The sequence below is a fragment of the Montipora foliosa genome, chromosome 10, assembly GCF_036669935.1.
Source record: "Montipora foliosa isolate CH-2021 chromosome 10, ASM3666993v2, whole genome shotgun sequence".
In the NCBI taxonomy this organism is placed as follows: Eukaryota; Metazoa; Cnidaria; class Anthozoa; order Scleractinia; family Acroporidae; genus Montipora; species Montipora foliosa.
The window spans coordinates 28505106-28520643 of NC_090878.1; the positions used below are offsets into that span (position 1 = coordinate 28505106).

The 15538-nt window shown below is 37.7% G+C and overlaps 1 protein-coding gene across 4 annotated transcripts in view; it reads right to left on the reverse strand.

Annotated features, from left to right (window-relative positions):
- Positions 1-1540: 1540 nt before the first annotated feature.
- The window catches only part of LOC137974471 (cAMP-dependent protein kinase catalytic subunit alpha-like), a 20231-nt gene continuing 6233 nt past the window's right edge, over positions 1541-15538 (reverse strand). For 3 of the 4 annotated variants that reach the window (XM_068821487.1, XM_068821485.1, XM_068821486.1), the window contains exons 3-12: positions 14444-14505; positions 14028-14156; positions 13435-13533; positions 11589-11671; positions 11055-11132; positions 9644-9692; positions 6531-6626; positions 4864-4986; positions 4126-4290; positions 1541-2383 (exon numbers count right to left, since the gene is read on the reverse strand). In XM_068821487.1, the coding sequence (XP_068677588.1) occupies positions 2258-2383; positions 4126-4290; positions 4864-4986; positions 6531-6626; positions 9644-9692; positions 11055-11132; positions 11589-11671; positions 13435-13533; positions 14028-14156; positions 14444-14505 (1010 nt within the window). In that variant the 3' untranslated portion in view covers positions 1541-2257. Of the gene's footprint in view, positions 2384-4125; positions 4291-4863; positions 4987-6530; positions 6627-9643; positions 9693-11054; positions 11133-11588; positions 11672-13434; positions 13534-14027; positions 14157-14443; positions 14506-14597; positions 14798-15538 lie in introns of those variants that run through there. The other variant, XM_068821483.1, reaches the window with a different exon arrangement.

The window sequence follows — 15538 nt, forward strand, 5'->3', positions numbered from 1 at the left end:
GCGCTCCAATGCCCCTTTGGTCGACAAGGTCTCTTTAATTCCCAGACAAGTTAGCTCTTGACGATAATAACTGCTGAATCATACACCCTCGTTGAATCCCGCGCACTGCACCGCGGGTAGTGGCCTGCAGTAAATCCTTGTAAAGAATGAATGCAAAAGATGACCCTCGAAGGTAGGGCAAAAATAAGTGCCAACCGGCAAAACTAATGCTACCGGACAAAAGTAATGCCACCCGGCAAACTCTAAAAAACTCTTCTCAACAAAATCTGCTGCCCCAGCCCTTCGGGCGCGTTGGCCAGCCAAGCCACAGTGCAGTTTATAAAGCATTGGAATAGGTACAAAAATATTGATAACTGAACTCTAAAATAAAGAGAAAAAGCAATGCAACCGAGAAGGACACGAAAACCCCTAAAAAAAAAAACCAGCTCGTGGAAAAAAAGTGGGGAACATGTGCCCCCGACCAAGGAAGTGGTGCGACCCTAGGTGTTCTTGGGTATTCTAATTGAAAAGACACTACTTAAAATGTAAATGAACGCTATCATTTACCGCTTTTTGGGTTTATTTTATTTTAAAGGTATTTGCAGTCTACTTCCTGCATCTGGTTAAATATCGTATTCTTGCTATAAAAATTAAAATTTGAATTGTTTCCGGGATTTTCCGAGGTTAAAATCTCCTTTATAACCGACGTTTCGACCAGTTTTACTGGTCTTGTTCAGGTTGTTTAAAAATGTTATCAATATGGCGGATGGTTTTTAGTCGTTCAGCTTGGTGACGGCACATGACATATCGTGATCGTGAACGACTAAAATCGATCCGCCATATTGATAACATTTTTAAAGAACGTGAAGTACACCAGTTTTTTACTGGTCGAAACGTCGGTTTTAAAGGATATTTTAACCTCGGAAAACCCCGGGAACAATTCAAATTTTAATTTTTTGGTTAAATTATGTTGGAAAGTCTGTAGAGTTGAAAGCAATGATGGAAAGCCAAACCACAGTGAGGGTTGCTTTTCCTCCCCAACGTATATGGCCTGGAAATCAAGTTTGCCACTTGTAGTGTTTTCAATTTTCCCAACATTTGAGCCTTCATAAGACTATGAACATTTGTAAAACGAAATGAGCCCAGGCAAAAATAGCCTGAACACTAAACCAAAAAGACAGCAAGTACGCATGTAGGTCTTGTTGATTTTTAAAATCCGATACACAGTGTAGATGTTATTGGTGGAATGCTAATTTATTGCAAGTAAAGGGCCATCCAGGAAGATGATCAGGTTTACTTTCATGCTTGGTAACCACAATATTCCCAAAATATTTAACTTTTACTGTAACACAACACCCTTGCAACGTACACAAATAACCAAATAAACAAACTGGACTAATCATCCTTTCCTTGCAGTCCTGAGGACTTACTTTCCAAAGATAGAACTTGAAGAGCCATAGGCATGTCTAAGGTGACTTTGACAGCTGCTATATACAGAACATAATCCCCATGCACTAGCAGGCAGGCATACTTAGCTGGCAGTTGATTACAAACAAACAAATTCAGTTTACTGTTTAAACTTTATTGCCCTGAATAAAAATCTAGATTTTAAATAAACTCAACAAGGCACATAAAATGATATAACATTTTCTCAGAACTTAAGGAAGAAGACTTGAGATGTTGAAACTAAAAGGCAAAGAATCAAGACAAGGGTGGAATGTCACATGCAAAACATCTTGTGAAGAGAAAATTACACATTTCCTTCTCACATCTCTCAAATGAGATCGTGTTAAAACAATAAATAAATTAAATTTAGAGTCTAGGTTGCCTTGAAGTCTTAACTCTCAGTTTTCTGACTTGATTAATACCAATTACACAAAAGTTTCATTGAAAGGCATGATGAACATAATTGATGATTTAAGGATGACGAGTAACATGAAACAAAGCAGATTATCTCATTCTTGTGTTCGAGGATTCTGAATAGGCAAATTATATATAATTATGTATAAATTACAAATAAACATTTACATGCCTGCACTTAAAAACTATTTCTGCTAAAACCTACGATAATTGAGTTGTTTTGCACGTATATAAATAAACTGACTTTATGAAGAAGTTCTAAGGAAACCAGAGGATCATCAGCCAAAGAGGTAACATCCAGACTTCCGTCCTGTCTGTCAAAGGTCAGCCTTTCCCTCTTTAAGAATGACTGATATATTTAAGTCACTTTCTGTACACTTTTGGTTGAGTTAAATACATTGAACTTGTTAGCTACTCTTCAGAAATCAGAAAATTCCTTTGCACACTTCTCTGAAGTGGAAATGTGAAGTGGTTCTTCCTCGTAATCATCAAAGTTGCTGGGATCTCCGGGACCTTTACACTTGGGAATAAAAGGTGCTTCCACCTGTAAAAAAATATAACAAAAGTCATTTGATGACTTAAAATAAACCTAGAGTGTATACCCTTGGTTTCCACTCACATGATAAGCAGACGTGTCTTTTATTCAACGCTAAACAAAAGAAATTGTTTGCATAACAGTAGGAGCGAGGATGGCACACTCGGTTAGCGCGCGGCCTTGGTGTAAGAGGTCCAGAGAACGATTCCCAGATCTCGCATCCTTGTTTCGACTTCTTTCCTTTCCGTGTAGCTAAGTAGCTTTAAATACCCGTAAAACAGAGCACTGATGTCGTGGGGGGAGTAAAATGAGCGCACCGTCGACCTCAGGTTTGTCTGTTGAATTACTGTTACGAGTTATCGACTTTACCAAATCCCTGCAAATTAGTTTGCGATAAGAGAAAAGCATAGCTTGTGCTATACATTAACCCATTTGGCTCCTGAGAAAGAGACTTGAAGTGCACCTAAACCCAAATATTTTAGTCCACGATATTGATTTCTCCACGAAAAGAAAACATGTTTGACGATTCTTACCTCAAAATTACGCTTTTTATTTGCCGGGCAAAAAGCGCAAGGTTATCAAAACTAGCAGTAATTTGGACCCCCGACCGTGACGTGAGAAGCATGGGTCTGTTCTCGACTTTACGTCACAAACTGCTTTAATTTGCAATGCAAAATTTCTTTCAAAACAGGAATGCAAAGCAGTTTGTGACGTAAAATCGAGAATAGACCCATGCCTCTCACATCACGGTCGTGGGTCCAGATTACTGCTACAGTAGTTCTTCCTAGTTTACGTGACTTGCACGGCACAGAAAAAGCAAAATTCTGGGTAACAATGCTGACATCCGTTTGCTTTGGATGGGGAAATTTATATTAGGAACAAAAAATATTTGGGTTTCGGTGCACTTTAATAGATTTGCATGTAACTGTCCAACGCCAGACGATTTTCCTCGTCAATAGGGGGTTTCCTCAGACGTTTGAGATGTGAATGGGATGTACTAATAAGGAAGTAAATATATTACTAGGAAGACTTGGCCAGTGCAACAGCGCCAGTAAATGGCCATTATCTAAGAATATTCCCGCACGATAGAACTTAAGATGCTGTGAAAAACGCCAACATACACTCTCACTCGCTGGTCCCGGTATAAGATGTCAACTGTGGGGTAAGGGATAGCAAAAAAAGTAACCTTGCCTTTCAGAGAAATAGAATAACTACAGTAGTACAAATGAAATCTTTGTTCTGTAAACATCAATTTAAAGCATAACCCTATTATTCCCTAAACAAAAATTTGGTTTTATGAACGGAGTTGATAATGTAAATTGGCCACCGTACAGAGATTCTAAAAGCTTCTAAAAGCTTTTAGAATATCTGTACGCTGGCCAATTTACATTGTCAGCTCCGTTGATAAAACCAACTTTTTGTATACTACTTCCCCACCGACGCAGCACCACAGTTTCTTTAGAAACTACCCCCTTCATCCAATTATTCCCTGACAGCTACAAATTAAGTCATTCATTAACGAGGCCAGATTAAGTACATTACCACTGGAACGTTGTAGTGACATAGCAAACGAAAGAAAACTGATAGTGTGATTTAATTGTAAAAATAGCATCAATTCCTGGTGCAGCCAATTTGCATCTAAATCATAGTTTCTTGGGTATGTATCTCCTGTGCTTTTCCTCAAAGTTTCCACAAGCAGCCTCAAAAGGCTCACAACACACTGCATGACTTTCTGCCTAAAAAATACATACTTTCCGCTGGTAAATGGCTATCCAATCTGTGGATGAAAACCACTTGTGACCTCTGATGTCTCCAACACCATTCTTCAGATTTCCATAACGTTTTGTTAAGTCTACTTGTAGGAGATTTCTTAGCAGGTCTTTAAGATCCGCAGTGAAATGAGAAGGGAAACGGACCTTAAAAGACAAGAATCAAACAATCAAAGCACTAAAACCACAGCCTAACTCCTCATGGATTAAGCTCGGGTATTCTCTTCATCACACATCTATCTCACATTGTTTCTTTTTGTTAACACAAGGTAAATTGAATTTTCAAGTGGCTACTCCCTCTGCACTCTGAAAAAAAGATCTCTTGGAAATGTGTTTTCCACTACACCATACACAAAATTAATGTAAAATTACAAGCTCTAGGGTATTCTTTTAAGAGTCCTGCAATGACCACATCAGTAAGGATATATTCTTAGTTGAATAAAAACAATACCTCCAGATCAAAATCAAGTGCTTTTTAAAGCAATTTGCTATAGTTAATATCAGCTTTCTGCTCTTTATTCTCTGCACTTTAGTGAGTAAAGCTAGGAAAACAAATAATGATTCTAAAGGAGAATAAACAGGCACATGTACAAGTTCACCAAAATAGGCTGGTTAAGAATACTTTTGTCTTCTTTATTTTGTAGCCACATAAATAAATTATTCACTGAGATGTTTAAAAACTAACTACTCTGCAGCGTCAGCCAAACCTATTACATTTACCTTTCCAGAGACAATCTTTTCATAAATCTGGATTGGCTGATCAGCAAAGAATGGAGGATAACCAGCAGCCATTTCATATATAAGAACTCCTAGTGCCCACCAATCAACAGCTTTGTTATAACCCTGAAAAAAGCCACAACTACAAAGTGATCCACAATCAAATGTATTTTCAATACATAGTTATTCTTAAAACAATTATGGTGGTAAAAAAAGCAAAAACGCAATAACATTCTGCACATCCACTTCAGGAGATGAGCACAAATTTATAAGCTTATCAAATAAACACAGAAACCCATAAGGGTTGAAACGTGTAACACACGTTCACAGCTTCCGAATATTCAGTGCAAACTGATTGGTTGAATGTTTCAGTGCTAAGTACCATATTTGGAAACCCCTCGCTCTTGTTGTTCCAAATATGGTACTTAGCAAATTGAATATTCAGAAGCTTGTTTCCGAGCACACAAGGGGCCATTACACGTTTCAACCCTTATGGGTTTCTGATAAACACCAATGAAGTACCAGGTGAGCTTGCACCTGAAAAACAAATACTCACATGTAAATGTTCGGCTTATCTTCACATGTGAAAAGATCACTGTTGCTATGGTTATGTAAAAATTGCACCATTCTTCTAGGTTAGGACGCACAACAAAAAATACTAAAGTGAAATGGTTTGGTATTTCATTGGTGTTTACAAATAAACAGAGAAATTTCGAATCTCTGCGCAGCCATGTACTACTACTAATACTAATAATAATAATAATAATAATAATATAATGATAATCATAATAATAATAATAATAATAATAATAACAACAACAACATTAATGATCACTTTATTTAAGTCTCAAGGTTATTTAGCCAAGCACAAGTGCTTTACTAATCAGGGCTTGAAATAAACGAAAAAATCCAGTTGCAATTTTACGACAAGGTACGAAAATGTAGTCGCAATTTTGCAAAATTTAGTCACAAAACCGTCGCGCTGCATTGTGTTGTCAGCGGTGTAGCAAAACAAAATATGAGCCAGCAATACTTGTGTGAAAGAAACTGCTGAAAATGGCGCATGATATAGAAGGAATGGAGTTGTACATGTAACATCGCAGCGAAATTACACTACAATTACGCTATCTTCAGATTGAAAGAAAACTCAAGGCGAGAAACAAAATAATTTTGTCGTATCTTCATTTATTTTAGTAAAAAGAGCAGCAAAGCGGCAACTGCTAACCCTTTTGTTTCGAAAGAGCGAAGATGAAAACAAGTCGCAAATTTGCGACTTCTCCAAACATTTTAGTCGCAAATGCAACTGTATTGGTCACAATTTCAAGCCCTGCTAATTGGGGAGACTACAAATCAACTGAAATCAGAACAAATCAAATCAAATGTTGGTTTTTGAGGAGATGGAAAACTGGAGTACCAGAGGAAAAACCTCTGCTCTGAGTAGAGTAGAGAACCAACAAACTCAACCCACACATGGTGTCAAATCCAGGAATTGATCTTGGGCCACATTGGTGGAAGGCGAGTACTCTCACCACTGCACCAACCCTGCTCCTCAATACATGTATATTTGAACATAAAGGAAATTCGTGCCAGTCTCTGGGCTAAATCCTTGATTCCCTGCCTACTGCATACTTGAAGCCATATCAGATAAGGCTTTCTATCCTTCACCTTACCTTACTAAGAATGATCTCTGGTGCAAGATATTCTGGTGTTCCACACAGAGTCCATGTTCTTCCCTTCACTCTCTTGGCGAATCCAAAATCAGTGACCTACAAAACATAATACCATAAACACCGGCGTATAAGCCGCATCTTTTCGCTCAAAATTTTCCCCTCAAATCGGAGATGTGGCTTATCTGCGAGAATATCTAGACACCATGCCGTAAATTTGTATAAATTAACAAGTTTAGCGAAAATTCTTAAGTCTGTATAGATCTGTGCAGCAAATTAATAAGAACTTCATAAAACTATACCACATTACGCATTGATCATTGCTTTTGCGAGTTTGGTGACTCCTAAAAGAGCCGTTTTTGTTTGAGCTTACACAATGATTAATTAAACTTTTTTCGTGAAAAGATCTTTTAAGCGCTTTAACATTGCCTTTCTTGAGAAGGTGACCTTCACTCGGCAGGGAATCTCCATTCCACCACAAAGTTGTTTACAATGTCGACGATGGCCGCTCACTTCGACAGAAATTGATCCACCACGAGCGAGAATGCCTGGTTACTAAGCTAAAACGAACCGAAACGTTGTTGTTGCATGTTGTTGCATGTAAATTCTAATGAGAAATGGACAGGAATGAAAAATACTGGATTAAAAATGCCAGAGAAAGATCAAATTTATGTCCTAGTCGGATTTTCATACTATTGGAGAATCAAAATTATAGGTAAGAGTTTTAGTATGAATTCTCTGTTTTAAATGTTAGTGAGTTGATACGCGGGTTGACACGTGCAAGAAACTTGAAGAAACAGTGCACTTACATGTAAGACATCTTTGTCAAGACTCCACTTTTGATTTGTTTTAATTTCTTGCAAATTTTTTTTTCCAAAATCTAAGTTTCTAATCTCTCGCCTATACGCCGGTGTTTACAGTAATTAAATAGTCAACTATAGGACAAAGAGCTTAATAGCCACACTGTTTTAAATTTAAGGCTGTCCTTTTCTTTCACACAAGGAAATTCTCTACAAGTTGCTTTTGATCACGGGTTACACTGTACCTTAAAATGCATTCACTGAAACCGGGGCCACCTAGATAATTTATAGTAACCGACCCCATAGTCACTAACACATCACCAGTCCATGAACAAGTTGTGACTTCATTGTTTTGTACCGGACATTTGATTCGCTGGATCTGAAAATGTTGGAATCTGCTGTTTCAGCTCTGCCCTCTGATTGGTTTTCATCATTTGCCGAGGGAAATTTACAGCTAGGCTCTCAAGTTGCCACGGGAAAAGTGAAGTTGGAAAGGGTTTCCGTTGACTTTGTGTTTAGGATAAGCCAGATTACAATGTTGAAATCCCACCGAAGAACAGAAACTGAATAAGTATCAGCTGGAAATTGCGAACAGCAAAGAGGATCATAGCCGGTAGCCAGATTCCAACCACATTTGAAACCTTCTTTGCGACGTATTTTGATTGCACTGATGATTTTGACTGTTCCTTTGAAGGTTTGACAAGTTGATTTCTTCGATGCTAGTCCCACTTGTGTTTTATTCATTTAACTTTATGGGAGAATATGTCCACTTGTTTTTGCCGCTCAACGCCCAAACATACATTTATTATCTCGATTTATTATCCCGCAGCCAGAGAGGGTTTTGACAATACAGTGTATAGACAAAACTGAAAGCTTATGTGTTCCATGTGACTGGTTCTTGCAATGCCTGGTTGAAAGGTTATAAAACTACTCAAGCTAGAGAGTGTCTTTGAGAGCTAATCACTGTCCAAAATGTGACTATTACAGATTTACTTTAAATTGACTAAAATCTCGGATTGTTGGTCATGGAGTATTTTCAAAACACATCAACACATCCTTGAAAACCTTGCGTGACCAACAGTTTGTTGTTCAAAGTATGTAAATATTATTCTTGCGGTTTCCTACTGTAGTATTACTTTCCAACAAATTACAAAAAAATAAAAATATTCTAAGGAAAGAATCCAGGATTTCAAATGCCTGAACTAATCCAAAATTAATATTGATCTTTTGGGAACAAAACATTTTTTTTTTTGGAATAAAATATTGTTTTCGTGCTCTGGGTAATATTTGGTGCAAATCGAGGTGGTTTATGCAAATTCATCAGGAGTGACGGCCAGCTGACTAAAGAGCGCGACAAGAGCACTGGAACAAAGATGGTTGGAACATATAACTTAATGTCAAGTTAAGAATTATTATTATCATTCTTCAGGCAAAATTTCAAAATTTCCCAAGTTATCCACACACTACATTTAGAAGGGAAGAAAACAACCAGGGAAACTTTCGCTAATTACAACAGAAAGTTTTAAAGTTTTTTATAATTTGTATGCAAACGATGAGCATTCAGATAATTCAGACTTTCCAGTCTATTCTTAAATTTGTTTTCTATGTGAAATCAACATGCTGCATTCTATATTATTTTATTGCTGATGAAAGAGACAAAAAAACAAAACCATTCTTAATTCATCGGTACATTGGTCTTGAAATAGTAGTGACAAAGCCTCCAATGCCTTGGAAGTCGTTGAAAGAACTTTGAAATTTCACAAGTTTAACAATTTGTGGAAGGAATATTTTCTTTTCACCAAAATGGCGATGATAAAACAAAGACAATCACACAGGTTTGAATTTCTCCAAAATAAGATAAATAAGATGAGGTCAGGCTCAGGCAAAGAGAGACACAATCAAACCTTTCTTGAAACCAAACAAATTTCTGAGGTATAAATACAGTATTTCAGCCTTGAAAACAACAAGCATTTTGTAGGTTGGATAATACAGCTGTCGGTTAGTTTACAGTATCTCTGTATCTTTTAAGAAGTCTTCCGTTTTACATTAAGTAAAGACTATAAAATTTGAGTCCTTGCATAAATCGCGCACTCTCTCATTTTGATTACCATTCCTTCCATGAGACCTAAAATTTGACAGGGTGCTTCCTGTGGCAAGCCTCGTCTTTTCTCCTGCCGCAAATTGCACTTCGTTTTTACCAAGGGAACATTATTTTGCATACCTCGGTGGCGCGCGACCACTACCTGCGGTAAAGACGAGGTATTGCCTCACCCCGAGGGGTCAATACTTTCAGGTGGTACTGTAGTTTCTTCTCACCTTTAAATAACCTTTCTCGTCTATCAAGAGATTCTCTGGTTTCAGATCCCTATACAAAAGGCAAAATACATTATCAAACCATTAATAATTATTATTATACATCAGACTCACTACAAAAAATCTGATTGGTCGAGAGCATTCAATCAATTCACAATAGCTTGTGAACTTGATATGATCAATGTAATATCTGCTGCAGATATTACATTTATCATGTCAAGTTCAACGTCTGCCTGGTTACTAAGCCCCTTGGAGTGTTCTCCTCAGAAACAAAATGGCTGAACGCTTCGCTTCGTTTTCTGAGGGTGAATTATGTGAAAAATGTATAATAAAACAGTTATTGAATTTGGTTTTCACAATGATATCATGAATTATCAAAACCTTGTGTCTGTGTTATCTGCCTCAGCCGAACACAGACCTCGGTTTTGATAATTCATGATATCACGCTCAACCTCATCCAATAATTGTTTATTATTATCATTTTCCGTGACCTGTTCTATGAATTTGGATCCGTTTTTTGTTTGTCATTTAACCCATTGACTCCTGGGAGTGAGACTTCATAGATTTTACTCCGTCTAACACCAGATGATTTTACCTGTCAATGGGCTAAGCAAAGTAAGAAATCAACTAGGAGGTCCATTTTCAAACAAATTTCATTAACTAGTGATGCGAGACTTAAACACATGGTATTGTCTATTTGCTTTGTCATAAAAACCCCTAACACAGGGCTTGAAATTAGCAAAAAAATCCAGCCACAATTTTGCGACAAGATACGAAAATGTAATCGCAATTTCGAAAAATTTAGTTGCAAAATCATTGTGCTGCATTGTGTTGTCAGTGAAGTAGCAAAACAAAATATGAGCCCACAATACTTGTGTTGAAAGAAACCGCTGACAATAGCGAATGACATCGAAGGAATGGAGTTGTGCACGTAACATCCCAGCAAAATTACGCTACAAATACGCTATCTTCAGATTGAAAGAAAACTCAAGGCGAGAAACAAAATAATTTTGTCATTTCTTCATATATTTTAGTAAAAAGAGCAGCAAAGTGGCAACTACTATAAGCCCTTTTGTTTCGAACGAGCAAAGACGAAACAAGTGGCAAATTTGCGACTTCTCCAGATATTTTAGTTGCAAAGGGAAAAAATTCAGTCGAAAATGCGACTGTATTGGTTGCAATTTCAAGCCCTGTAACAGTTGAATTGTTACAAGCCCAACATAAGCATACAGAACATACCAAAAAGCTATGCAAATGGCCCACTTTCCTGACACAGCTTAAAGCTTTACAAGCTTTTTGAAAATGCACAAAATACACAGGGATATTGCAAAGGTTGTCTTAGAAATAAAAAGTAGCATTACTTCACTGAAAAGCACTCACTGATACAGTGTAGATGCTTTCACAACACCATTACCTGTAAATAAGATCTAGAGAATGTAGATACTCAAAAGCCAGCACAATCTGAGATGCATAGAATCTTGAATGAGTTTCACTGAAAAGGAATTAACATCAAAAGTTCCCATTGATAAACTCAAGAAATCGTTAAGCACAAAGAGCTGTCAAGGATGCATGTAGATGCTTGCTGCATGTACTATGACAGTATGTCATGCCCAATGAACATTTTCTTTTTACCTTTCTAAGAATAAATTGCCAGTCAGATTTAATTTGACTAGCATTGTCTTAAAACAATGTACTCTCTTAGTAAAAAAGCCAAAATTTAATGATAATAGAGTTGTGTTCACAATGCAAAGAAATGCACTCTAAAGAGGTCCAAATTTCAAAATTTTCCAGGGTAGGATACCCACTGGCACCCAACAAGCTTGTGCCTTCAGCTCTTGAAAACCCCTCCTTCAGTGTGCATTGTTTATTCTCCGCCCACTCCTCGGGTTTTGCTGCCTTCTAAAATTCTTACTGAAAGCAAAAGCTAACAGTGAAAGGCTGTTATTACCTGAATCTACCAATACGCCTCAAATGGGAGAACATTTCCCCTCCAACTACAAACTCCAGCACCATGTACAAGTTGGTATTATCCTACAAATAAAAATTTGATCACCATTATTCCACAATCTATTTATCTTCCATCTTTCACATGCCTTGCCAGTTAAAACTAACCAAACGCCCTTTAGTGATCAAAGGGGACGCCATAATTTAGCATGACTTGTGACACACATCTGTTAACCTGTCCCTTCCTGAAATGGCCACTTGTAGATGTTACGGTCTAATGAAAGACAATATTACTCATCCATGGAGAACCACCCCTGAAGGGGCAAAACGATTAAGCTGGTTTACCATTTTGCTCACTGCCAATTGTTTAGAGTCCCACCTTGGCCCATCTATGCAATTTTTCCACCTGCTTCCCCATGGGAGATCACGAGCTGCAGTTCAAGCCTACCGAGTATTTTGGAGTGCTGTAGGCTCCAGTCTGAAATTTTCATAACTCTGAAAATCACAATGTTTGTATTTCTGCTGACTGGTACATACAGAAAAATATGCTGCTTTTAATTGGTATTTATGAACAGAGAGAGCAGAAAGTCAATGCTACTCTCAGGTAACAAGGAAAGCTACGCAGAGACCACACTGTAGTTGTATAATTACTTTTAAGCTAGGACATAATATGGAGGACAAAGCCTAAGAGCTTCTAGTAGTGCTAACATTTCCCATTTTAATCAGCGTCTGCCTCTGTATGGAAGATACACTGTGTTTACAGCCATTAACTTTGTAATATTTTGTGTGGAATCAAACATGTCCATACCCTGCGAGCAGAGTCTCTTTCGATCTTCCTAGATAAGTCAGGAAGAGGAAAGTAGACTCTGCTCGCCGCTTCCACATTATTTGATTTGCCGCTCATCCAAAGAATTGGATGAGTCAGTCCAGTTTCGACTTGTCAAACCTGTTTTTTTTATTTTTGCGCATGATCAGTCGCCATGCGTCATCAATATTTTGAAATTTACAACAGCGTGGCAATTTTAACTGTTAGAATTCCCATAAGTTTTTCCTATGTGTCGGTTACAGAAACTAGCCTGACAGAAACCTATAAATTTTTCAGTAAAAAAATAAAATGGCATTTTTAAGATATATGGACTATCTTGAGTTTCCAATGAAATGATTCCTTGATTGTCGTGTGTTTGCCGGAGTTGTTCGAAAATATTCCGACTTCTTCTTCTTCGTTTTGTGGCTACTGGTCACGCGTGACTGACATACATACATTTTCAATTTTTAATGCATGCTCAATACAAAATGTGGAAGCGGCGAGCAGAGTCTACTTTCCTCTTCCCGACTTATCTAGGAAGATCGAAAGAGACTCTGCTCGCAGGGTAACATGTCCACCAACATGGGAGGAATAAAATACATGACAAAATTTCATACAGGCCTAAATCATTTCCATTCTTGGAAACAATGGTGTGTTACTGTAGTTATATAATTAAGAGCATTAACAGTACCAATAATGAAATAACATTGACCTTCATTATACATGTAAACATTATCACAAAAAATACCAATCTATAATAACTTTTCCCAATATTGATAACCTTTTATTAGAGAATGCGAGATTCAGGAAAAAAGCCACAGAGAAACAGGTCCATTCTGGAATTCGACAGACCCTTTGTAAAAGGTTGCAACAATTTTGTACCTAATAGCAAAAATAATTATCACAGGATGGAGATGTTTCTCAAAATATTTTCAGAAAACAAAATTCGAAAGAAAGTAGCATCGTTATTTGAACAATTGTACAATGTGATATGAAGGACCCAAAGGAAAAATTATAGGATTTATATTTTGACAAATACACCGACCTTGAAGTGCCATTCCAGATTCACCAAGAACGGGAAAGTAATGGCTTGCAGGATTCTCTTTTCGTTCAAAGTGTGCTCCACTTGTTTTAACTTCACAACCTTAAGTCATAGAGCAAAGCGGACGACAATTAAATGGTATCCAATCAATATTATTCATAGTAACACCTGTTACATGTCTGCACTAATGCCCATGTCCGACGAACAAAATTAAACAAGATGATAGCATTTCCATCCCTGGAAAAAAAACATAAGCCTAAAACTAAAAATAACGCAACGATTTGAGTCAATGAATTTGATACAAGCACGTATCCACCGAAACTTGCATACATAATGTGAAAATAATAGAGGGGCAGCTTGTCACTAACAACCCAACTTCAACGAAAACAAAAGTTCTAGAAACGAAAAACCTCGCTTTTCTTAAACAGCAAAAGTTACGGCTAAAAAATAAAATTTCGAAATGAAATTTTATGGTAAAATATTGCTCGCTGAAACCTAAACCATTCCGTGATTCGTATGAACCTCCATCAACCTTGGGTTCATTCAAAATATCCCGGGTTACAAGCGATGTATTTACAGAATAGACAAAAGATTACCTTCTGCTTGTCTAAAATTTTCATCGCAAAGTAGCGCGAGCTACTCTTGTGTCGAACAAGCATAACTCGACCGAAAGATCCTGTACCCAGCGTCTTCAAAAGTTCAAATTCGTCCAAACTTGCAGTATTCTGTGTGGATCAGACATAAACATAAAGCAATATTCTGAACATATACAGCTCGAGATAGCATGAGCTTATATAATAAAAATAAGTAAGTCTCCTACTATGAATTGATTAATGAATCGCCGCCGAAAGAAAACGATCAAGGTTGTACGAAAGCGACGGGCACCGTTAAGTTACCTCAATTTACAAGTCTCGTCGAGCGAAAAGCCTTCAATGACTGAGATGAACATTATTGTGCGTTTTATAATTCAAAATGAATAGACCTTGGAACACTTTTATTGAAAACAGCTCACCTGTGATGGCTTTTCCCATTTCGTATTAAATTCTTCTTTGGCTTCCATAAGGAAATTTTTTACTGAAGGAAAATAAAAGAAAACATTACATAAAGGTTTTTTTCGCCACGATGAGCTAGCATAACAACAGATGCTCCCGCGAAATTCATTGTACCATTTTCTGGGTCGCCTTTCTTCGTTGGAGCGTTGCCCATGATTTCAAGGGCGACCAGGAATACAACTTTCTTTGAAGAGCTTGTTGTAATAAATGTATCTCAAGTAGATGGACAAATTTGGCCTTGAAGCACCAGTATACTTCTGTATTTTCTCTCGCTAATATCAGAGAAACAGGCAAACTCCCGGCCAAGGGACAGAACGGTGACGTATGGGACGGATAGGTTTGATTGGTCGAGTAAAAAAAACGAACAAAGCAAATAGCCATATTTGGAAATGTTCGGGCAATCTCCATATAAACGACGACCGAGGGAGAGTTGCCAAAAAAATTTCGGAATCGTATAACTGTGAGACTGAAGCGAATCAAAAATCCATTTCCTCGCCGGGTTTGTATAAAATTCTAAGAAATACATAAAGTAACACTTAAATTTAGGACACAGAAGGAAATATATTATATACTGTATACTCTGATGGATTTCCAAAACAAAAGTCTATCAACTCTTGGGTTTTTTTGGCACAAATCCGTGGTACTACCTCTCATTGGTACTGTGTGCACCTACTAAATTCTTAGTCTGAATGGTCAGGGCTTCAAACTCCCCTCCTGAATTGAACAGGAGTTTTTTGTTAAATTTGGTTAAATGTAAGTTAACTAAGTTAACCACCACGAGCTTAGCGGTCAAGCGGTTCGCAAGCTTAGCGGGCATCCAGCGGCCAATCCCATAAGAGCAGGCTCACATGGTACGTGGTAGCTTTGTACACTGCTAGGATCTGCCAGTTCTTCATCGAGCGTTTATGCAGTGGTCTGTGCAGCGGTTCATTTAGCGTCTTCCCCCCTCTCATCCCTTATTTTTCTTCCTTCCACTGTTTCATCAGTGTGATGGGTGCCTGGAATGGGGGCTCATGGCTGGGCCGCAGGGATTTGCCAGCCATGGGGGCAGTATT